General features: G+C 33.3%; 1 protein-coding gene across 1 annotated transcript; it reads right to left on the bottom strand.

The window, feature by feature from the left end:
• Positions 1 to 2,126: 2,126 nt before the first annotated feature.
• On the bottom strand, positions 2,127 to 23,736 carry Galnt3 (polypeptide N-acetylgalactosaminyltransferase 3). Its single transcript, XM_076866283.2, has 10 exons — positions 23,222 to 23,736; positions 18,784 to 18,956; positions 14,594 to 14,743; positions 12,372 to 12,606; positions 11,804 to 11,921; positions 10,111 to 10,311; positions 8,249 to 8,380; positions 7,949 to 8,050; positions 3,087 to 3,239; positions 2,127 to 2,249 (listed from the first exon to the last, which is right to left on the bottom strand). Exons 1-10 carry the CDS (start codon positions 23,734 to 23,736, stop codon positions 2,127 to 2,129), a joined length of 1,902 nt encoding a protein of 633 aa, XP_076722398.1.
• Between the last annotated feature and the right edge of the window lie 1,632 nt (positions 23,737 to 25,368).

Here is a 25,368-nt window from a genome sequence, read left to right as displayed (position 1 = left end):
GTTCCAAAACACAGACTTTAAAAAAAGGCCACTACCCACCCCAAAGGGCCAATTTTTAATGAAATTACTGATATGACACTTGAGCAACAGCCTGAGGCTCCCATATCAGGTAAGAACTTTCCCTGTGGATGCATTTAACTCAGCCGTAATAAAACCAACTAATCTAAATAGATTTCAGTTGGATCACAATATGACAACATATGACTGATACATGGAAGGACCTCAGTTGGTTTTGTTGTTCTAAACACACTTTACTTAAGTTCATTTATAAGATATCTTTGAAAAATTGTGGGGTTTTTTTGTATTATTTCTGGAGACATAACAAGCTTTATAAGAAGCATTTGGCAGTGGATGTTTATGTCTAATATAACCAACAGAGAAATAAAAATTGCACATGTAAGTGGGCCCTACTACTCATTTAACAACATAGATTATTATGAGCTATAATAGAGAAATATATTTGCTTATTAATGAAATATCAAATATGAATAGAGAGCTGCCATTTGCATCATAAAATGTAACTTCATACTGTCACTCACTATTTCAGAATTATTTATCTTTATTTTTGCCCCAGGAGGTACAGCTCAAAGGCAAAGACAAGACTTGCTATGTTTACTCCTGATCCAAGTTAGACACACAATAATAAGTGCTAGCTGAACTGAAATAAAAGGTGGCATTGTAATCAAATAGTGCAGGACTTTCATGCAAGTTTAAAGTTATAAATGAGAAGATGGAACCCATAATCAAGAAGTGTTTTCTTTTGTACAATTGATTCTCTGCCTGGCTGTCAACCACCTAAAATACAAAGCCCATCAAATTCCACCTGTGGAATAAGAATATAAGATATCTCTATATAAAATTACCAAAAAGAAAAAAGTGTTTCATGTCTTAAGTAAGCATGAAATATTTTAAAAAACATCATTCTATTGGATGCTCAAAGTTATCAAAAATTCATGTAAAATTTTCTAAATACCTAACACACCATTTTCTCCATTCTCCAATTTTTATGCCAATCCCATCAAAAATTTGAATTTTTTTAAAGAAATTCTGATGGCTCTACAAATAATAGGGGCCTAGAAATTCAGTATACAAAAATTTTTGTCCCCCCCCGCCTTCTGTCAATTACATATTTTATCTAGAAAAGGAAAAAACTTAAACAAGTGATTACAATAGTGTTTTGAATATTTTATTGTGTTTTCCACATAGATAAAAATAAGGCTCTTTTGACAAAAAAATCCATTACAAAAACAATCTATAATAAATCAGTAACATAAAATTTAGCATTAAGTCAGTCAAGTATTCTGCATTTGAAATTCAATATCATGAATCTTCAAGATTAGTGTTTTTTGGTAACATAAAAAAAAGACTAGTAGGAAGGAAAATGACACCTTATCAACATATAATAATCTGTGAAGTTTTTTTAAAATTACAATGGGAAAACACACAGTATAGTTACTTAGGAAAAGCTATTTAGGGAAGACTTAAGTGCATCCGGTGGAGTAGACTTCAGATTACAAAATAGTTTTAAATTTGCCAAGAAATTTAAGTGTTAAAAATATTTTTCTCCTTATTCAAATTCATGTACTATTTTTGACAGATAAGTAAACCAAAGACAGAAACATTTTACCTGCATTTTAAAATAATAGATCTACAAATTCTAGATCTACAAAAAGTTCCTGGTTTGCATACAAAGGCCAATGTTTGGCCTTCATTGATCCATTTCTATGTAGTTAAAAAAATACAATATCAAAGTTTTCTCCATCACCCCACAAAACTAGGGGAAATATTTTAAGTCTTGAGTGTGTGAATGTAGCTATGCAGACCCTCAAGTGTGCAGAACACAAACATCACTCTCCTAGGAAGATTATTTTCATCACACTGTAAACATTTCTTCTATATCTGGACAATAATCTTTGGTATCACTAGCTATTGTGCTTTGAAAGAGAATTATGGGATTTCTGTAGCAGTGCTACATAGACATTTTAGAATATAAATAAGAAAAATGCACTTGGAAATAAGTTACAATTAGCTGCTTTTGCATAATTTTCAAAAACTACAGTGTATGCCTAGTCACAGTTTTATGAGAAAAAATATCTCCTTTTCAACTCCTTAATGTTAAGGAACACTTAATCATTTTGGTTAAAAATCCATTTTTGGAGTATATCTGATGGATTGCATAACACTAAACTCGGATGCTCTCCACTTGCTGAAAGGCACATTTTTAAGAATGGATTATATAGAAGTTGATCCTGCAATAAAAGAAAACACAACAGACGTTAAGTTACCAACATGATATTGTGGTCTTATTAAAGCTAAAGGGAGAATTGCATTCCAAATGTATATCTTAAACTTTAAATCTGCCTAAGATGAATCATGTTTGATAAAATATTATGGGTTTCTGATGTAAACAACACTGCATACCACTACTGATCAACTAATATAAGGCATTAAATGAAAAGAGAGGTACACAGAGCAAGGTCTGAATCAAGTTTTCAAGCAAAAAACAGTCCACTGATATATACATGTGAGAAACTCCTAAAAATCATAAATCATAAAAGCCAGTCTTACAATATTCTGGTATTGAACTAAATATTTTTTAGTTAAGTGGTGGTATAGTCTAGCCAAACCTTAAGATGTGTTTTAAAACAAGAGATCTGTCATGCAACCTCTCAATCCTACATTAATGAAAAAGTACTAAAATGGAGAAGAAAAATTAATCACTTCACATTAAAATATGAACATTTTTTTCTCTATGCATGCCAAGAAAAATAGTGACTGTTGCAAAAAGTATTGTAAGAAACCCTAAAACATAAAAACGGAGTAACTGTTTTTAATAATTCACAGAAGATCTTGAGATACATAAACTATGCTTTAATCAAGCAACTTTATGATTATTTTGTTCCTAGGAGTACTTAATTTATAGGTATATTCTCTTATCACATGGGTAGAAACATATAAGAAAGTTAATAAAGGCAGAAAAGTTCTAATGGATAACAATGAACTATATTTCATGCATTTTCCTAGATAAGCAATTAGAGCTCATCAAAATCATTAAAGTAGTGGGTGAATTAACTGCATTGAGGTACCTTCTGGATCTCCCATATCTGTTCTCCAGCAACAACTGTCTTGTGACCTTTATAGGTACAGGCCTGTAGCTGAACGATGCCTTGGACAGCATGAAGACACAGTTCCTTCTGGATGTTATGCCGGATTTCACGCTGCACCGAATATTCAAAGTACTGTGAAAAAAGAGTGCCGTTACTGATAAAAGCACCTGGTGTGTTTGGTTGCAAAACAAAATTACCCACTCAAGGAATAATAAAGGCATGCCCCCAACAAAATATTACACTAAGACATTATCAGCAACATAAGCTGAGCATTTATGATAGGAGATACTATATTCCTCCTTCAGTCTATCATCAACAGTGGTTACTTAATGAACAAGATGTTTCTCTCCACACCAGAAACTAAGTCGTCAGGTAGATCTGGACTAGCACAGGCAGGCACACTGCAGAAAGGGCCTCTGAAGCTCCATCAAGTCCTTGACTGGTCTTCTCTCCTCAAAATTTTCCTTCATTCCTTCATCTCAATCAAAGGCACTTGCACTAAATTAGAAACTACAGGCACTCTGTATCTGATTCCTCAACCGTAAAGTGGGTACTTAAGAGTTCCTCCCACAGGATTATGAAGATAAATGGATTAGAACAAAGTCTATGAAGTGGTAAGCAGCTGATTCACTTTAAGCTGTTGTTACTATTATTGATGCACCCAATTAATTAGTCTCCGAGTTTTCCTCTCAGATGTTACCATCCTGTCCATTCTTACTGTTCTATTCTTTTCTTTCTTAGACCATAAAAATTTATACTGCAATGCCTCCAGCTACCTCCAATTTCTCATCCTGTAATGCAGCAATCCTACCTGCTGTCAGTTGGTCTTTCATAGCAGTGGTCTGATCCCCTACTGGCCCAGCTTAAGTGCATTACTGCTGTTGCTAAGATAAACTCCATCTTCCTTAATTGGTGCCTGAAATGGCCAATTTTCAATCTTGCATCAACGATTGCCCCAGTGGTATACTCTGCTCCTTTCATGCAACTCTACCAGTGCAGAATACATGCGTCCATAACCTGTGGCTTGGCTTTGCAGTCTGTGTTGATGTCTGGAAAGCCCTTCTGACCCTTTTCCACCTGCCTGACTCCTTTTCATCCTTCAGCAACCAACTAGAATATTACCTTCCCTCTTTGGAACTCCCTGAATTTGTCCTATTGTACAAAATGTCACCTTTTCAAGGCTTCCACATATGTTAGAGATTACTTTCTATAGTATACTTTTGGAATTGTGTGTGTGGCTAGCTGATGTATCTACTTAGAACACCCATTATAGAGCAAATACTGAATAATGTTGACATTCTAAAGGTAATATGGGTTAGTACAATTGATTTTCAATAATGAAATAAATAATATTAACACCAATATTTATTGAGTCCTTATGAGGAACTGGGCAGATACTATGTTAATCCTTTTATGTATTTGAGCAGGCACTCTATATACATGAACAGAATGAGTGCCCTTGGTCTTGATCTCAGGCTTCATTTCTCTTTTCCTACAAATAAAAGATCAACCATGTTTGTAACTGGTACTTCTTCCAGTGGAAACATTGGAATAAAATGGATTTAGATGTTGACAGGAAATAGCATTCTAACTAGACTTAGCCAAGAAAGATAAGCCTTAGAATCTCAAAGATGGTAACAAAGGTTGTCTAGTATTCTGCCTCACTATAAAAAGTCATTAAAATGATTCTAATAAAGAATGGAAAATAGTTGAAAATCAGAAGTGACAAAAAAGTATGTAATTAGCTAGCTGAGAAAATTGTAGAAACCTGTAACTTAGATTCAGGCCAAATACCCTGGAGGAGAAAGTGAATGAAGAAAAGCATTAAATGCCATACAGCTGTAATGACTTAAATCATATCATACCAGAATACTGGCCAGTTCAGTCACATAGATCAAAATGCTTACTTTTACTTAGTATATACAAATGTTGTTATAATAGTAGAAGTGTATGCTATAAAAATTATTATGTTGCTTAAAATTGAAGGCAACATGAGAAGATGTTCAAGTGATAGGATATCTCAAAATTTTAATACTCAAGAAATTAATTTGCAAAGTAAAGTGCAATGTTTTATTGAAAATAAAATTTATAGGATATGAACCAAAATAAAATCAATGGTTGAATTAGAATGACAGATGCCAGTGTCATTTTAAAATATAAAGTAGACAACATTGTTCTCCTGCTTGAAAACCTCTTGTAGCATTTGTTGAACTCAAAAATAAATCCAAGTTCCTTAATGGGGCTTGCAAAGTTCTATATGACAGCTTTCTTACTGATATCTCTGATCTTATTTCCTACCTCTCCTTGTCTGAACCATTCTGCTCTGGTACAACAGTTTTCTGCATTTCTCTGTGAATGTACTACTGGGCCTCTACTCTTCCCATTTCTCCTCCAGGATGCTCTTCTCCCAGAATGTGGTTATTCTCTCAACTTATTCAGGCCCTTGCTCCAAGGTCACCTTCCCAGAAAAGTCCTCTCTTGCCTGAAACCCGTCTCCCCACCTCGAAAATCTACCACACACTTATTCCCTGACCCACTTTGTTTTTCTTTATAGCCAAAGTTAAATATTTGTTTTCTCTTTTATTGTGAGAAAAAATGTTCCTGTGGAACAGAAGCTTCAAAGATTAGGGACTTTGTCCTTTTTATTATTATAATAGTGCCAGTTATATTATGGACTCTAAATAAGTTTTTGTTGAAAGAACATGTTAGTTTTTCTCCATTCCAAAATTTCTAAAAGGCAGCTATATTCTATTGAAAAAAATTAACATAATTTTAGATAATATTATAAAAATATCTTTGTGGCAAGGATAATAGAAAAATAGACAAAACAATATACACAAAATCTCTTCAACTTTTTTTTTTTTGTACCAGGGATTAAACCTTGGGGTGCTCAGCCACTGAGCCACATCCCCAGCCCCTCTATTTTATTTTGATACCAGGGATTGAACTTAGGGGTACTCAACCCCTGACTCACATCCTCAGCCCTATTTTATATTTTTTTTTAGAGATAGGATCTCACTGAGTTGCTTAGCACCTAGCCATTGTTGAGGTTGGCTTTGAACTCGCAGTTCTCCTGTCTGAGCCTCCCAAGCTGTTGGGATTACAGGCGTGTGCCACTGCGCCCAGCTAACCCCAGCCCTTTTTATGTTTTATTTTGAGACAGGGTCTTGCCAATTTGTGTAGGGTCTCACTAGGCTGCAAAGGCTGCCCTTGAACTTGGAATCCTCTTGTCTCAGCCTCCAGAGTCACTGGGATTACAGGCATGCGCCACTGCACTAGGCTAATTTAAGAGAAGATAAATGTAATACTAGAGAAATTTATTAAGTAATTACATTTATTAACATGTTTTTACAAATGAGGAAATACTTTCCTTTGTTTAAAACCTTATTTTTATTCTCATAGTTTAGTGTTATTTTCAAAAGAATGTAATTATTCATGTAAAATAATTTAAAAAATATATATGTATATATACATATATATGTATTTATATACACACATGAAGATATATTTGCACATAGATGTAAATATATGTATGTATGTCTATATGTATTTCCACCCCATTTCAGAATTACCCCTTGACCATACAGTGATAGATCCAGTTCACTGACACTGGCTTCTGGTATCTATATAATCTACCCTCAGTGGATTGATTGCTTCAGGTGAAAAATGATCAGAACTGGATTAAGCAAAGCCCGATAATTAGAAAGATGTATGGAAGAAAACCAAACAATTGACCCTTTCTTCCTAAAATTGAAAACTTCAAAGTTACATCGTGTTAAAATAGGATATTATGAGTACTTAATACTGTAAAACTCCTAACCACACAGCCTGGACTCTACATCAAAATACCTTCTGTTCCCAGAAAATACACATTCCAGGCTCCACTTCTTATTAAATCTCTCTTCACATTCTTCATTTTGTTCTCGTTTCCAGCAGCTACCTATCTTGTTCCTACTTACCCTTCAAAAACATGTTTCCAGTGTCATCTTTCCCAGGAAAATGTATGGGTACCCAGTCTAATTCAAACCCCACAGCACTCTGAATGCTTTATCTCAAACCCTTCATACTGACTATAGCTGCCAGTTTTGAAAGAGGTTTCCTGAAGGAGTTAGAATCTAAATGGTTTTAAGCCCCTCAGAGTATCTGGCATGCAGGGGTCGCTCAGTGAATTTGATTAATGATAAACAAAAGAGAGATAATTTAATCCTTCTGGGAGTTATCTTGAAAATGATAAAGAAAGGAAGATAAAATACAGAAACTTAATATGTAATATGTTACCTACCCATAGAGCTAGATAGTAACATTTAGCATTTTAGTATTAACTGGTAAGATAGATGGTAACAAGCCGGGATCTGACTAAAGTAAATAAAGAACATACATTTTTGGAGAGCAGAGGGTGTTACTGAAATAATATCATGACCCACAAAAAGAGCTTACAATGTAGCTGTGTTGTTATTACCACTGGATATAATTTGCTATTAAATCCCGTTAAACATGGGCTTATTTATAATCTTGTTAAATCACTATGTCAAGAGTCACAAAAACATTAAAAAAATATATAAAAGATCATGTTCTAAACATTTCTAAAGGCAGGTACTCTGCTATTTTCCCATTTTCCTTTTTTACTGAATGGGTAAGCAACTTTGAACTATTTTCAGAGCCAGATTGGAAACCAAGGCAAAATACTTTACAACTTTAGTATCAGTCATCAGTCTCAGTCTAAAAATATGTCACACACTAGCTTACTGGAATAAAGAAGATAAGTTAGGAATCTGAAAAATAAGTAACAGCTTAGTTGTATCTGTAGTTGTTAGTGAGAAGGTAGGATTTCTGACACTCACCTGGTTTCCCCCAAGTCCATGACATGTGTACAGAATCAATGGTTTGCCTCCTTGATTATTTTCTCCAACATCCAGGCACAGAGGCTGACTAACACTTTTAATCTAAAAGGAAAATTTCAAATCATAAAAAATCAATCTATGTAGTTTACATTTTCCAATTAATTCCTAGGAAGTAATGTTATAAAATTGTAAATGTAAATGTAAAATCTCAAAAGGAATATACCAGAAAGTATTCCAACATTTTTCCCTAAACCACATAAATATTAGTGGCAAGGAGTAAAGGAACAGGAAAATACTTACATATCCAGATATAACAGGATTAAGGTCTGGCACATACACTTCTGGATAAATAGTTTTCAGATACCATGTAAAGTTCTTACATTGAAGGCGGTTTTTTATTTCAAATCTTTTTGAAAGATCACCAAACGATTTCTAGAGAAGGATGAGAAATGAAGGAATGCTTCATCAAGGAGAATCAAGTATCATTGTAGTGCTGACCAGACAGTATTTCATTTTTCATTTGTGCCACAAACTTCTTTCTACAGTATATGAAATTCTCTACTGAAATTCTGTGGGCACAGGAGTGGCAGTGGGAGCATTCTAAATTAATCCCAACTTTATACTTAGTTGTCTGTAGAGCAAGGTGAGAGAAAGTAGGAGTACATAAACAGTATACACAGTGTAACTTCCATCCCCTCGTCAAGAACACAGAAACAACCACTACAAAACAGCACAATTGGGAATACATTTTTTTTTCTAGTGTAAGAGCTTTACTCTTAATATTCCAAACTAGATTTTAGTATAAAAAGAAAACTTTCTTTTGAAAACATCATTAAACTGAAAATGTATTGGGCTAATACGCAAATTCTCACAGATAAATTATGTTTGATATCTAACTGTATGACAAAAAAGTAAATGCTCAACTTATCATTTCAACAAAGGAAAATATTTTCTTTTCCCAACTTCAATGTCATGAACTCAGGATTTGACAAAAAGTATGACTCCTAAGGATTCTGCTTAGCTCAAGTAGATTTATGTGCTTTATGGCAAGAAGAGGTGTCTAATGGCTCACTCACCCCTCTGTGCGTGACAAGCAGAGCTTCATTTAGTTAGCATTCACTTGCTGCCTTAGCCAAGTAATCTTGTGCAGTACATAATCTACCTAATTTGTCTTAGTGGTCTTGAGTTAAAAAGATTGCAGTCTAACCCAGTAGTACTCTGAATTTGCATCTTACTGACATGTTACAGGGAGACATCAGAGAACAATGAGAATATACAGTTAACCAAATCTTTCTTTACTACCGCTCAAAATGTTGATGTCCTTGACTCCCAATAAATACCACCACCACCTCAAATTAGAACTGATTCCTACAAAGACAGGCTCGGGTGCCATTTACTGAAGCATGTTCTGAAACTGTCTGGTTAATTTATACCACATCCAGTGCTTTCATACTGCTGTTCATGTAGATGGAACTCAGCTCTAATGTGCTAAGCATTATGTTTTTGCTCACTAGGTGATCTCTGACAGGTTAGAGTCAGGGTCACTGTATGTTTGTTATCATCTTCTTATTTCACAGCTACTCTGGGGAAGAGCCAAGGCATGTATTCCACCTCTTAAGTCAGGCAAGGAGAAAGGAAAAGACCTGTCACACTTCACCTCCAGCTCCCAGACACCACTCTATGAAGTGCTATCCCCACTGTATGTTCCTAAAGGGGCTCTGCCAAGGTACACCTCCAGAGAGTAGCAGAACTGAAACTTCAAGGGGACCACACTGAGACATCTTTTGTACCTCCAGTTTGAAAAAGCATTTAAAATCAGTATTTAGTTGCCAATCACATCCCCCCAAACCAGTAAAAAGCACTTTTACTTAATCTAATTTTTAAAAGCAAAATGCTGAAACAAGATTGTCACAAAATATCTTTCAAATGAAAAATGATAATATCAAGCAGAATGTCTGAATTTTTGAAAAGTAGTTTGCTTAATATTTTCTCTTAAAAGAGAAAATGATCACCCTTTAGTTACACATTTTAAGAGTTAAAATTGTAGCTTCAAAAATAATTTTGACAAAATGTTTTGTACTTGAGGTAATCAAGCAAAAGAATATGAGACATTGGTATAGGTTTTTTTTAAATCATAACATAATAATTTAGCTTTAACTTACTTGTTTAACAATTTTTGCTGCATCTGTGTTTCTCCTATAAAATATCTCCTTATATTCATCCATCCAGACTTCTGCAAGGCGAACTTGGTTGCGAGCAATCACCTGAGTGCCTTTTGGAAAGGTATGAGGGCTTTTGCTGCGAAAAACATGTCCAACAACAGAGCAAGGCATAATCTCCAACTGCCCACCACATTGCCATACCTGATAATTAATGATATTTGTTTAAATTTACAGTATTTGGGGAAAAATCAAAGTGTTGCTTTTAAATTCACCTTTAAGATATTAATAAAAACAAAACAAAGAAGATGTTTACTCCAATTTCAAATAGTCTCTGTTCCCTGCCAGTTCAACTTAAGTTCTGTAAATGTAAAGAATAATTTTATTAAACAGTATAAACCCTAAAGACAACAAAAGGGTATCTTCAGAAAGTAGGTTAACAAAATAATGATTTTTGGATTTTTCATAAAAATTAATTCCCAAATTACTTTTTGCAAACAATCATGCAAGTTCTCTAGTATACACAGAAGAACAAAGGCTCTTGTACACTGGCTTCCATCTTATACAACTTACATGGTCACTTCACTTAAACCACAGTGCTTCTCTTCTAAGGCATGAGCCAGCAATCTGGGGATAAGTGGACCCCGACTCTTTATCTTTTATATATTAAATTTGATAATATAAAAGCAAAATAATTGAAAATAGCCATTATTACTGAAATATGGTCTCGTAAATTTGTAAAGTAGTTGGTCATTATACTTATTTGCATTAATTCCAAATAAAACAGAAAATCATGAAATGAACATGTTTCACTCAACTGTCTTAATAATTGGTTCTGCCATAAATAATTGCAAGCAAAACATCTGAAAAGAAGTCATGTTTAAGAGTAAATGCTAGTACTAGGGAAAGTGATCACATACACTTTCTTCTTCTTTAAACAAATAAGAAAACTCAGTGATATGTTCCATTCGACAAATTATGCTTGAAATACAAGGGCTAGGGGTTGAAAACACTGAAATGAATAAAACAAGACCCCTGGCCTTAAGCAGTCCAAACTGGGCTAAAATCATCACTGTCAGTATGTGATGAACCCACAGTCCAAACTTAAAACTAGCTCATTTCTTTTTTCAGTACATTCCAGCCTAAGGGATAATAGATGAATGATAAGGTCATAGCAAAAAAAAAAAAAAAAAAAAAAAAAAACCTCATGAAAATGAATACATAAGATACATGTAGAGACTATCCAAAATCTTCATTTTGATTTTTCATATTAACTTTTAACATACATATTTTTTTAAATAGCTCATTTAATCCAAAGAGTTAAGTTCAATATACTTTAAAAGTATACACAAATGTTTTTCCACAGACTCCCTTGATAATCAACTCATTTCCTGAAGCACTAGGTTTAATTATATTTGTCTTGGCTGGAAGTCAGTAGCTACAAGTGCATTAATTGGTGCTATTGCCTGGACATGGGATTTTAACCAATTCCTCTTGTTACATTGGCAACCATGAATAAATATATCAAGTTACAATTTAAAAGGAAATACTCTTATTTCAAAATTTCCAGCAATTAAAACTTAGAAAGCAAAAGAAGTAAAGACTGCATACATCCATAACAATCTGTACCAGCCAAGCAGAGCATAACACATTTCATTGTTTAACATGTGTGCTATATTTAGTCTCCTAAACTTACTCTGAAAGACATTTCTATATTTTCACCTCCCCAAATTTCCATTTCTTCATCATAACGTCCAATATGCTCAAAATATTCTTTTGATATGGAAAAAAGGCCTCCCGCAAATGTGGGTGTTCTGAAAAACAATCCATTGTCAAACTTTGTTATAAAAACAAAACAAAATTAAGTAGCTTATTTAAGAACTTAACTTTATAAGGTATATATTACAATTTCAAATTTTTCCTATACAAACTGTCTTTAAAGTCAAGTTTTTTGGGGGGAAAAATAAGTTCTCGGTGTCTTCTCCAAGGTTAGTAAGTGTCTTCTCCTAACCTTGTTCTAATATTCTTAAGTGATGATTTATGAGGAAGATATGAGATAAATTTTACTTCCAACTTATTATTCATTAATATCATGCATGTGTGCCTAAGAAAATTACTTTATTATTTTCTATGTACAGAACTGTGTTCTTTGCTTTTATTAGTATGAATTACCTCAGAGTCAACTGCTGCAAATACAGAGTCCATACATATTTAATATAAGATATTACAGTATGAATATAAGACTTTGAGAGCAGTCCTCTTACTTAATTGGGTAGGTTTCATCTTGCCTTCTTCGCTTTTCATGATCAGGAAGTGATTCCCAGCCAAATGAAAGGCTCCAGTCAAAATTTCCACGATTATGGTTCCCTCCATATGGAGAAGGTTTGTTGAATTCAAATGTGTTCATATCTATGGAGGCAATATCTGGACTCACCACCGCAGTGTTGTTCTCAGCTATTCTGGCCAGCAAAGGTTCTAACCAACCATAGAAACACTCACCTAAAGAAGACAGAAGTTTAGTTAATTTAGTGAGAACACTGAAGGTTTTTTTCTTTAGTCATTAAAATTTTCATTTTAGTCATGAAAATTTATAGAGAAATGAGAATAAGAAAATAACATATGTTTTGAACATGTATGAAATAGTGATTTACTTTTTCCAGCTTTCATAAGTTATAATAGACAAATAATAACTTTATGTATTTATGATGTCAAGTTTATATATATATATATATATATATATATATATATATATATATATATATACTCATAATTATCACAATCAAGCTAATTAAAATATCCACCATCTCATATGTGTGTGTTTGGTGAGAATATTTAAGATATAATCTTGACAAATTTAAGTACACAGTATATTCATACTATAGTCACAATGTTGTATGATAGATCTCCCAAAGAGAGTATTTTCCAAATGTCTCTCATGAGGAGAACAGGATGAAAAGGGTAAAGGAAGATTGAGCATGGCTAGGAAAATCTTCCTCCAGATGGTCTTTTTCTCCTAGAAGAAGCAAAATGATACTAATGAGTTTAAGCTTCAAATGATAGGTGTCCCTTTAAAAGAGGATATGAATCAAAGATAACCTTTCCATCTAGTCCCCAAAGTACTCTAATTTAAACCTGTCCCTTCGGAAAACTTCATTTCTCTCTGTAGGGCTTAAGAAAAAGTAAGTGAAAGAGTCAAAATATTCTGATTTTAGCAGTTGAAGAAGAGCCATTCAAATCTGCCCCAGACCAAGACAGTAGGGGCCATGGAGTCCCATGAAAGGTGTAGATTTTCATCATGGGATAGGCTGTTCCACATACTGAGCAAAGCCAAACAATACCTATGCAGTTTTATTCTGGGATCCCCATTGAGGAATATTTGGCAGTCATTGTGCAGAAGGCTATTAGACATATTCCCCAGAAGAGTAAGAATGCCCAGTCAGATCACATTAAAATTTGGATCAGAAGAAGAAATGCTAGAGAACGGCGTTTTCCTTTACAAAGGCATCTTTAGATCTCTCTTCATCTTTTAAATGCCCAGCATTCAGAGAAAACGGGATACAACATCTCTAAATAATTCAAGCAAACCCAAAAGTTCTTCTGTAACAATCAATGTATACTCAAAATCAGTTACTGGGTCAAACACAACCTATAGGCTGGCCAGTTCAAAGATTAACACTCATATAATAAGTAAAACCCACTAAGTATATAGCGCAAGTGACTAAATAACATTTATTGATATTTATCATGCCCACTGCACATTTGGGTCCAAGTATACTTTCTAAATATTTTTAAAAGGTTGACACTATGGGCTGGGGATGTAGGTCAGTGATATAGTGCTTATTCCTAGCATGAGCAAGTCCCTGTGTACCACCAAAACATAAAGCAAAATATACAAAATATACAAAACATAAAGCAAAATATACAAACAAAATGTTGACACTGAAAAATATTAAAATACAAAGAAAAAAACTAATAGCAACAAAAATGATGAAAAACTGACAATATTCATGAAAGAGAGAGAAAAAGATGTTGGGAAGGGGTACCCATAACTTGGCATAAGAAGGAGTTCATAAATCTTAAAAAAAGAATTGAAATATAAAAGTTTCAGTTGGGAAAAAGTTTAATGACAGGATTGGTTAGACTTAAATAAATTTTCATTTTAATATGTACGGATCAAAAATAACAAGGAAATTTTTTTCTTTTTTTTGGACAGAGTGCATATGGGGGGTGGGGAGAATCCTAGGGAGGGATACCTCCCTGGGAAAGCTGGTCATGGCAACATTAAAGTTGAGGAGGCAAGAACACAGAAGAGCTAAGAGCTATATAAGTGAAGTTCCTAGGCAGAGCCCTTATCTTTGCTATAATCAGTTGAAAATGCTGTTCAACATAATGCAATTAGAGAGCTAAATAAAATTAACCTCTAAATTTGAGGGAAGGGAAGGGAAGGGAAGGAAAGGGAAGATGTTCCATCTACACACATACTTACAGTGAGCATCTAAAAATGTGAGCGTCTCAGCTGTTGCTACTGCTGCTCCTAGCAACCGAGCTGTGATCAAACCTTTCCTTTCTTTTTGTCTGACTATCTTTACTATAGAAAATTGTTTTATATATTCTTCTAACTTTTCATGTAAGTACTCTGTAGGGAAAAACAAAATCAGGATTAATGCTTTCTAAATTTACATATACTATATTAAAACGAAAGAAACAACAATGACTCCTCCAAATTCATAATATTAATAGTAGCATGTCTTCTTCCAGTAAAATGAAAAAGTCTATTTTAACTCTTTACTGGGAAAAAGGGGAGGGGGTTTCTATACGCAAATTATAACTAATGTGACACGCAAAATTATTACACATGCTTATGGTGAACACTTCATAACAATAAATACAGTGTGTTTGGGAGAAAGTGAGAGACTTAAATGGAGTGGACCCCAGGAGTTAAACAAACAAACAAACTCAGAGTTCAGAACAGACTGACTATGGGAGTAGAAGAAATGGAATTAGGTCAAAAAGATATTCAGTGATTTTTAAAATTGGCATTTACGTCTGGAAATCTTAATGAAAAATCACCTGCATCAAAAGGATTGATTTTCTGATATTTAGGCAATGATCAAAACGATTTAAGAATAGAATGTTGAGGAAAAGGGCAAGCAGTAAAGTCCAGAGCCACAGCATTTTGGGAACATTTCTACAAAGACTCAGCAGAAAAATTTTGGAAGTTTTGGAGTCTCCTGACAGATTTTTCTCCAGCAAAAATACAGAAGTAAAAAGGAGCATGTAAATCAAGAAATGAAAAACAGGCAGAACTGTAATGATGGGTATCTAATTTGAGGTACTCAATATTCCAATTTGGATGAGATACATAATAAGCAAAAGTTGAGACAGTAGGTGAAAGAAAAATCCATTAATCAAGTCAATCAAGTGCTGTTCATATTTTTAAACAACATCTCGAGCCTACTCTTTTTGCCATTAAATTCTTGAATCCTCATTAAGTACATAATGTAGTTCTTCAAGTGGTTTTCCTGGGCCTATATCACAGCCTCAAAAAGATTTAGAAATACAAAAAAAAGTCAATAATATCCTGGGGTAGATATTTGCTTCTGCCATACTTCAGAAGCAAGTACAGATGACATTGACTTTATCTGGGAATACATATGTCTTTTCAATTCTCTGGTGATACAGAAAAGAGAGCTGCTAATTTAAAGTTTAAGCATTCTTAAGGGAGATGAGACTTCATGGACAGCCCTTAAACTTAACCCATCTAAACACTGTTATCTCAGAGTAGAATTAAACACACACATACACACACATATGCATATATATGTATATATAATCATAAATATATTCTACTTTAAAGGAGTTATAAAATTTCAAAGATCTTAATGGGAACTGACATTTTAAAAAGGAGTCACTATAATCCCTTCAGTATAGACTCTCATTGTTTGAATTTATTAAAAACTTTAAAAATTAATTCTGAATTTTATATAAATTCTTATATACTCCCTAAATTTAGTCCCATACTTCTCTTTTTGGAGATTAAGCACACAAAGCTATATGGGACCAGATGTCCTGGGTTCAATTTACAGACACCATCACTTTTAGTTGTGTGAATTTGGACAAGCTGGTTCACCTCTTCTGTACCTTAAATTCTTATCTATAAAATGGGGATAATAGGACTCATCAACAGTAGACTGACGGGAGGATAAAATGAGAGATTAATGCACAAATACAGCATTAAGATAGGGCTGAATTTATGGTTTATGTTCTAAAAATGCTCTTTTGTTTGCTCTCCCAGGGATTTAACTATTTTATTATTACCTGACTATCTACATATTTATGCACTTTTCTCTAAATACATTGAAATCAAGGGCTAGTTTCTATTTCACAGGCTCCTTTACAGCAAAGAGGGACATATTTCCCACAGTAGTATTCATTGGATAGTTCTTTGATTTAATGACAAATGACACTAGTATGCAAAGATAACTTTCACTAAGAAAACTGTCCCATATCTCCTGTCAAGTGTCATAAAGGATTATAAAAATATTCAGATATTTTGACCAAGCAGTCCTATTTCTCCCAACTTACTATCTAAAGGTATAATGCATAAGAAGGAAAGTAATGTAGGCTCAAGGATATTACTCACTGCCATATGACACAGTAATGCTACAGTGTGAAGGAAAGATGAATGGTTAGTAACATCTGTCCATCACTGTCATGGAAAAAAAGTTTTGAAGGTAAAATAAACAAAGTTATGTGAAAATGTCAGCTTTCAAAGTCACATTTATGGCATGGATATAATAAGATAAACATTATATGTTTATTTAGATGTAATTATAGAAGAAAATGAAAAGATTAAAATGGTTGAAACAGGAGGAAGATTATGTATGAGTATCTCTTCATTCTAATTTCCTTTAGTTTTTAAATTTTGTGCAGTTAAATAAAAATGGTACCTTCAAATGAAAGCTTACTAAAAGTAAATCTACTGTGTCCCTATTTCTCTCACTATTTAGAAAATCAACCCAAATAAAAGTCATCTGAGAGAAAACATTCAAGAAACCAAAGAATAAGATTCTATGATCAAGTTTGTTGTTATTCTTGTTCTAAAGGCAAAACATGCAGGTCAGCAGAACTCAATCAGACATCTCTTGAAACCCATGGACTATAGTCCAACTAGATAGAATAAAGAACCAGAACAGAACCAGTAGTAAATAAACCAGTGAATCATGGTTAAGTGGCAAATTAACCTGGTCAAGGGTATTAGAGATGAAAACTAGAGCTCTCTAACATATAATCTGAATCCAGGGGATTTGAATTATAAAGCTCCAATTTTTGGAGTTGGAGGTTTCACATGCAGGCCAAAAACCTCTGGTGTTAAATAACTTTATTCTGCCTAAATATTCATGTATCTTGAGAATATAATGCTATTTTACCAAAATGTTTAATTTTGAAATTATAAAAACATTTAGAATTCTATGTAAAAATGATGAAATAAGCCAAGTTAATAATTTAATTTATTACCATGTCTGAAATCTGGATATATTTTATAACTGATAGAATGTAAGCATTTTTTCTTTTCTCATATGTAAGAAATATTGGTATAAATAATGATAGTGCTTTGAACTTGATAAAAGAGTATTATTTCCATTTTATAGATAAGAAAACAACTATTTAGTGCATGAGCTGGGATTAGACTTGCAAAATTTTGGCTCCATACCTGGATTCATTTAGAAGTAAATTCTGTAGTCATTAAGGTAATCTGTTTGATACTTAAAGTACTTTTTATTTTGAAAATTTTAACAAATTAGAATGTTTGTTAGATTACCCTTGTGACTCAAATTTTAAACGTGTAATTTAGTACCTGACTTATAATTTTAAGTGGAAATGCATTAAAGAATTGTGCTAATTTAGAAAATAATATCACAATATTTTTAAAAGGCAATGGATGACAATGTAACTCAGTGGTAAAATGTTTAGCTAGCATTCATGAAGATTTGGGTTAAATATCAATACTGAAAAAAAAAAAGCCAAAGTAGAACACAATGTATTGACTCTTTCTTGATTTTAAATACTGATTTATATTATTTATTAATTGGTGTGTTACTTACATTAACTCACTGATTTTTCAAAACAACCATTGTATTATGTGTTAGTTCTGTATTTCCCCAATTCTCAGCAACAAAATTAGATACTTCTTATAATCATTGTCATGTTAGTTGAATTGATTGTGGGTTTTTTCTTTTTAGTGGTTTACAAACTAGTGACATATAATAAATTTGATAAATATGATATTACCCCCATTTATCAATAAAGAAATGGAGGCAAAGAGATTAAGTAACTTGTCCAAATTACATAGTTGGTTAGAACCAAAACAGGAATTTAAATCAAGGCAACCTGCCTCCAGGTTCAAGTCTGTGCTCCTAACCACTATGCCTTAAAATAAAAGTCACAATTCAAGAACTGGAAAGTTATGAATAATGTCATTTAATATATTTTCGCACTCCAAAATATTGGAATACGGACATACTTGGATTCTATTTGCATTCATCATACACACCATCTAAACGATTATATTCCAGCTCCTAGATGGCATACATAAAGCAAATAAAGCAAGTAGACTTTGTGCACCACCACACGGATTTACTTAGAAAACGATCTAATTTGCATGTACTCACTTACCATCTACACTAGCATCATCCACCAAAATGATTTCCTTCAGCAGAATTGCAGGTGAAGAATAGAGCACACTGTGGACAGTTCTAAGCAGTGTGGACCATGCTTCATTATGAAAAACTATTATGACGCTGGTGGTAGGCAGAGGAGGGCAGCGCTTAAACTTTTGTTCAATACATCTAGAAGAAGCCAAAAAAGTTGAAGAGCAATTAAGACTTTTATTAGTTTACTTCACAGTTATACTGTTGCTAAAATTATCATTATTTAATCTTCACCACAAAAAAGACAGCAAATACTCTCTACGGAAGATAATCTTAACGCCACATCAGTGCAAATGGATAGCAACATATTTTTACAAGCAGATTAGACACCCAGAGATCATGTCCACTGATACAAACTACAATTTCTTATTATATGCCTATCAACAGAATAATATTTAAAAGCAAATATCATTTTAAATAACAAATAACATATAAAAGAAACAACATGGCCAGGGATGGTGGAGCACGCCTGTAATCCTGGAGGCTCAGGAGGCTGAGGCAGGAGGATCACAAGTTCAGAGTCAGTTTCAATAAAAGCAAGGCCCTAAGCAACTCAGTGAGACCCTGTCTCTAAGTAAAATACAAAATAGGGCTGGGGATGTGACTCAGTGGCTGTGTGCCCCTGAATTCAATCCTTGGTACCTCCTCCAAAAAAGAAACATGTAAAATGAAAAATCCTGGTAATTGCTCAAGTAAAAAAAAAAAAAAAAATTCCCTATTTTCTTGCTGAAAGCATCCATTTTTCTTATTTGCAACTTTTTTAATTGAATACTCATTTTTAAAAGTTATTAGAAACTTTCATAAATATGTAATGTATTTCTTATTTATCAGGTTTATTTAATCACTTTAATCAACATATGAAATCAAAAGGGGAAGACAGCCTACCACAAACTTAAGATCTTATGTAGATCATCATTTGACATATGCTTAACACCATTTCCTACATGTTTTAGAGATTTTGCTCCAAAAGGTACTCTACTTTTTCATGTAAAAATTTTCTTTTAACAGATCATACTTAGGAGTTTAAAATAAAGACCTAAATTCGTTTTATAAGTCCATTTTATAAGACAGTGCTTCTGTCTACAGTGTGATAGGCAAAGGGAGAAAAATCCCAAGTAATTCTGATTAGTGGTGTTATCCATTAGCTAACAACCTCAGTTATATATGGATTTTGAATTCACTTTAATAACAATGATTTCCTCAGAAAAAAAAATAATCTTTATTTAAGTCACTGGGTGTGAGTGGCCACGTTCAGCCTCCAGCCTTTGAGATGGAAGTGGGGATAATCACAGCGGCTAGCCTGCTGAAGTGAGATGAAGTTAAAAGTGACTAACATACGGGAGGAGGGCTTCAAAACACTGGCACATAAAACAAACCATGTGTGGACTGTGGCAAAGATAAACAAAGCAACTGCATCTTTAAAGTCACTTAAATACCAAATGTGGCTGTACAATTTTGGACAACAGACTATAAAAACCCTCCTACCCAGTTAAATCCTCCCACACTAGGAATACAGTGTGTGAACTCAAGCAAACACTGCTGCTCAAAACCAAAGATAAGGAAGTAAACCATTCACTCTTGGAGATAACAGCCCAACACACTTCATTTGCTTTCCAGGGCCATTGAAGGATAGGGGGGCACTGTAGCCCCCAGAATGACAGTGGAGGCCTGGGAAAGCCACCCTAAAAGGACCCACACATTCTCTCATTAGTGACTTTAGAACCATACCTGAGTGGGAATGTCTTTAGCCTTTTCTAAGAGCAGGTCCTCGGAGTGGGATGTTTATAGTGATAAGAAAGGAATTAGGTTGGGAGTGAAATACAAAGAGGAGGTGTCAACAGCACTGAAGAGGAAAAGGAGAGAGTGGTGCCGAGTGAAAGTGGTTCGGCTCTCTAGAGCTTCCACGATTTCAAAGCGCCACACAAGCGCATGGTCAGAAGTACAGCACCACATTTTTCCTCATTTGTTAGAGTAAAAGCAAGGTATTCATTCTGAGTTGAATTTTGAATAAACTACCAATTACAAATAAAGTTCAAAAACAAACTATATATTCTCTTGAATAATAATTACACAGAAATAAAGGACTAAATATGAGCTCATATTTTAACACATAAAGGTTTGTAAACCCACATAAACAATAAGCAAAAATCCTGAAAAACTCCATGAAATAGTATTTTATTTTTTAAGGAAGAAGAAGGAAAAGAAGCACTTCGTGATTTATTGTCTTATAAACATTTTAGAGAGAGAGAGAGAGAGAGAGAGAGAGAGAGTCAAATTTAGGGATTAAATTTTTTCCCTAACTTTATTTGCCATGCAGTTAGTTAATACAACATTAATCAAGTATTATAAAAAAACTGAAGATATAAAGTATAAATGTACACAAACATTCACACCAATAAAATGTTATTACTTAATCTTACAAGGATTTCCTTTGGTTTAAGTTAGGGATTTATTTGCTTAATTGATAACTACTAATATTAGTTAGAAGTTAAAAATAAGGCAGAGCAGCCAGAGTAAAGCATCATGTTTTACCATTAATACAAATGATAAAATTCCACAGTGTGATTTTTACAAACTCTATTCAGTTTGGAACAATTTATGTTAGATTCACCCTTTAAAAATCATTTCACATGTTATTTAAAATAGTACAAAAAATAATTTATCAAAGTGACTACATTTTTCTAGTTAACCATTAGAAAAATTGGGCATATAGAAACTTGGTTAAATTAGTCACATGATTATCCATATTAATAAAGACTAGATCTATATGTGGAATGAGAAAGGAAAATATCTACCTTATGGATATAGGTGACTTTCAAATTAAGAAACAATTAAATCTTCACCACCACCACAAAATCCTTTCCAAAGTAATAAATAAACAAACCTTTTATTATAACCAAAAAATGCTGTTAATGTGCTTAGTTGCTTTTTACTCACTTAACAATTAATAGTAACAAACATTACTATAGCCTCGTAAGACTACACCAAAAAAGCTCATCTTGAGCTGATATTGTCATTTCAAAGAATAAAAATCATGCTTATTGATTTTTGGTATGGACTGCTTTTTGGTCAAGAACTCTCTCCAAATCAGTAAACTGTAATACTGCATTTGAATCTATTGAGAAAGGAGCTGTGCATATTATAACTAAATATTTTATAGTCATTCAATGTTTCTTTTCACATTATTTTCAAAATGAACCATCACACAGATTACCACAAAGTGACAGAAGTCTAATTTATACAAATTCAACATTAAGGAACTCGTATACTTGATGCAGGTTATCAACATTACAAATCTAGAAAAACCTGAATAAAGCAATAAACCAGCCCACAAAAGTCCTTTTCTTTCAGGTTCACAACCAAAAATAATCTGTTATAACAGGAAAGCAAAATAGGTGGTTGTTGCTTGATTGCTATTTGCCAATCAGGTACTCTCAAAAATTCATTTTGACCTTTGCAATTCAAATATCAAATTTGAATATTACCTTACTGATAACAAAACTAAGGACACAGAGAAAGCACACTAGGTCCCAGAGAGAAATTTTAATCAATATATCCTATGCTTGAGAAAAACTTGTAAACAAAGTGACTGGATGAATTTTGCCCTCTTAGTATCTAAAGAAAAACAACCCTATAGATATGAGAACTTTAAAAAATTATGGACAAAGACTCTTACTAATAATTGTTAAAATAACTTCATTAAGAGAAAGCATACCAAAAGATGGGCATTCTGAAACGTAGTTAAACATTCAAAGCAGCCATGAAGTCTGAAGTTTAGTTTATAAATCCATATAATATTATCTAGTAGCTACAAAATCTTGGCAAATTTTTAAAAAATTTCTTTTCTATAGCAGCACACAGAGAAGTGAACAAACTTTCTCAACCTCCTACATTTTCTATAAAAACTGTCCAATATTTCCTTCTAAATAGATATGGGAGTCACAGCATTTAAGAATGAAGGATTTCCTTGTGTAAAGAAGTCAGATCTAGGGCTGGGGATGTGCTCAAGCGGTAATGCGCTCGCCTGCCATGCGCGGGACACTGCTGATCCTCAGCATCACATAAAAATAAAATAAAGATGTTGTGTCCACCAAAAACTGAAAAATAAATAATAAAAATTCTCTCTCTCTTCTCTCTTTCAAAAAAAAAAAAAGAAGTCAGATCTAGAATTCTGTTTCTAATTTAAAAGCTAATAACTTTTCATGTCTATACTGTATACCAAGCTGAGATATGAGTAGCTATCCTTAATAGTTATAAACAAAAAAAAAATGAAAGATTAAAAAAACAGTATTTGCTGATTTCCCACTTCAGAGTGGCTAAAGAATAAGCAAATGCCTTAGCTAATGCCTCTCCCCTTCAAATCCTTATAATAAACAATAAATAACGAATAGTCTTCAACATACTCAGGAGGTCGAGTGTCAGGTCCAAGATCTCGGTGTAAAGAAATCCTGTCACTTGCAAAAGCATTAAAACAGTGTTTTACTTCCCCACGTTCTTTTTCCTTTTGCTCTTCAATACTTAAATTGGTTGTCTTGAATGCTTTGCCAGAAGCACCAGGTGCGTTAGAATCTTGTGGTGGGCGGTCAAGAGTGGGTTTCAATTCTGCTGCTGTATAATATCCTTGCAAACAGGGTCTCTCAGCAACATCAATGTTTTGCCTGACAGGTGCTCCTATTTGCATTTTTGGCATTGCATCTTTAATATTGTTTACAGCTTCTAGCATTAAATCAAACACCTTGTTCTTGTTTTTCATATTTCTTTCCATCCTTGATTCTTCTTTGGAATATTGAACACTTACTTCTCTTTGCATTAAAATCAAAACTATTAAAAAGAAAAAAATTACTGCACCAAGCTTCCAGAACTTTTTATGGTAATGTCTTTTAAAATGTAATTTTACTAGTCGTTTTAGGTGAGCCATTCTGACATTAAATGCTTGTTACTTGACAAATAATAGTTATTGTTTCCTCTGTTACTTATATTTTTTATCATAGATTTGCTGGCAAGAAGGTTTCTTTAAATGGTAAAACCTATAAATAGAAATGATAGATGTTATTAGTAGCTATTCATTCCTTATAGGCATAGTACAATTTATTCATTCAAACAACTGAACTGAAGCTACAAACAATGTACTCTATGGTTAACAAGAATACAAAGATATTCTGCCCTCAATCAAATTATACTTTTGAAAGAGAACAATTGTTATAATTAGCTACAATTCATTGGAGCTGAAAAACATTAAGAATTTCTCTCTGGAAAAAAAAAATCATATTTTTTGTTAACTCTGGTGGTAACATCTACTATATTATTTGCATAAGATTATTTTTTACAAACATATTTTGAGTTTTATTTTAAAAGATAACCAAGAAGTCAAAGAGCTTCATTAAGGAATTCTAGGAGGGGAAAATCCATAGAAAAGCAAGGTATACTGACAGCTGATACCTATAATGGCTTCATTTTATACAGCTTGCCCTTAACCTGCGAACTCCAACTAGCCAAAGTAATGCAGCAACTTTGACAATAATTAAGTTGGTATTCTCATAGATTTGTTCACCTGATAGTATTTGTGAATCCTGACATTCCCTGTAAGGGTAAGAAAATTAAGAATATTTAATTTCATTGTTACATAACAGCTATTTTCAATACCTCATACTAATACAAAATCTAAGAGCAAAAAGAAAATACACTATCTTCACTTGAAGGTCTCCAGGATTCCAAAGGCAGAATATGGATTGATGGAATACTGCCTGCAGTTGACTGTAAAAACATGGTTACAAATTTGCTAAACCCTCGTATGAACCACCACAAGCAAAAGAAGGAAAGAAAATAGAACAATGATGACAGACTGAATCACAGTGAAGGTTGATTTTCCTCACAATGTTTAAAAAATGTAATGTGAAGGAATTTCAGTCACTTGCATACTATATGAACAATTATATCCAGTAAGGTAATTTTCAGGAGAAAGGGAAGGGAAAATACCTGTTGTCCCTAAAGCCTAAACATATTTCAAAGGAAATGTTCTTTTTTTTAAAAAAAATTTAGTTTTAGATGGACACAATTTCTTTATTTAATTTTTATCTGGTGCTGAGGAATGAACCCAGTACCTCATGCATAGGAGGCAAGCGCTCTACCACTGAGCCACAACCCCAATCCTAAGGAAATGTTCTTTACAGCAGTGCAAACTAACTTTGACACTATTCAGCTTCTTTTCTAAAGTTATAATTAAATTTAAAATAAGAAAATCAAGTTCTAAAATGAATTCCTCTGACCTTTGGCAAGAAATTTTAAGATGAATGTACAAAATAGGATGAACTTAGTTCTATATACTATGTCTAATTGTACTGCCTATGTATGTTCTTTTCAGTATGGAATTAAAACTTTGACTTCTAAAAATGCCTGAAATTTTGATATATATTTCTGGTAAAAGTGATATGCCAATGTTTCTTAGCTTCAATTGCTTTAAGAACTTTATGTGAATAATCGAGTGACTTGTTAAATTTTTCTCTTTTTTTTTTTCCTGTGTTTGAAAACTTCATATAAGGAGCTGCAGAAC

Source organism: Callospermophilus lateralis, chromosome 9 (genome assembly GCF_048772815.1).
Source record: "Callospermophilus lateralis isolate mCalLat2 chromosome 9, mCalLat2.hap1, whole genome shotgun sequence".
NCBI classification, from domain to species: Eukaryota; Metazoa; Chordata; class Mammalia; order Rodentia; family Sciuridae; genus Callospermophilus; species Callospermophilus lateralis.
The sequence above is the reverse complement of the archived record's forward strand: the minus strand, read 5'-3'. Positions and strand labels throughout refer to the sequence as shown.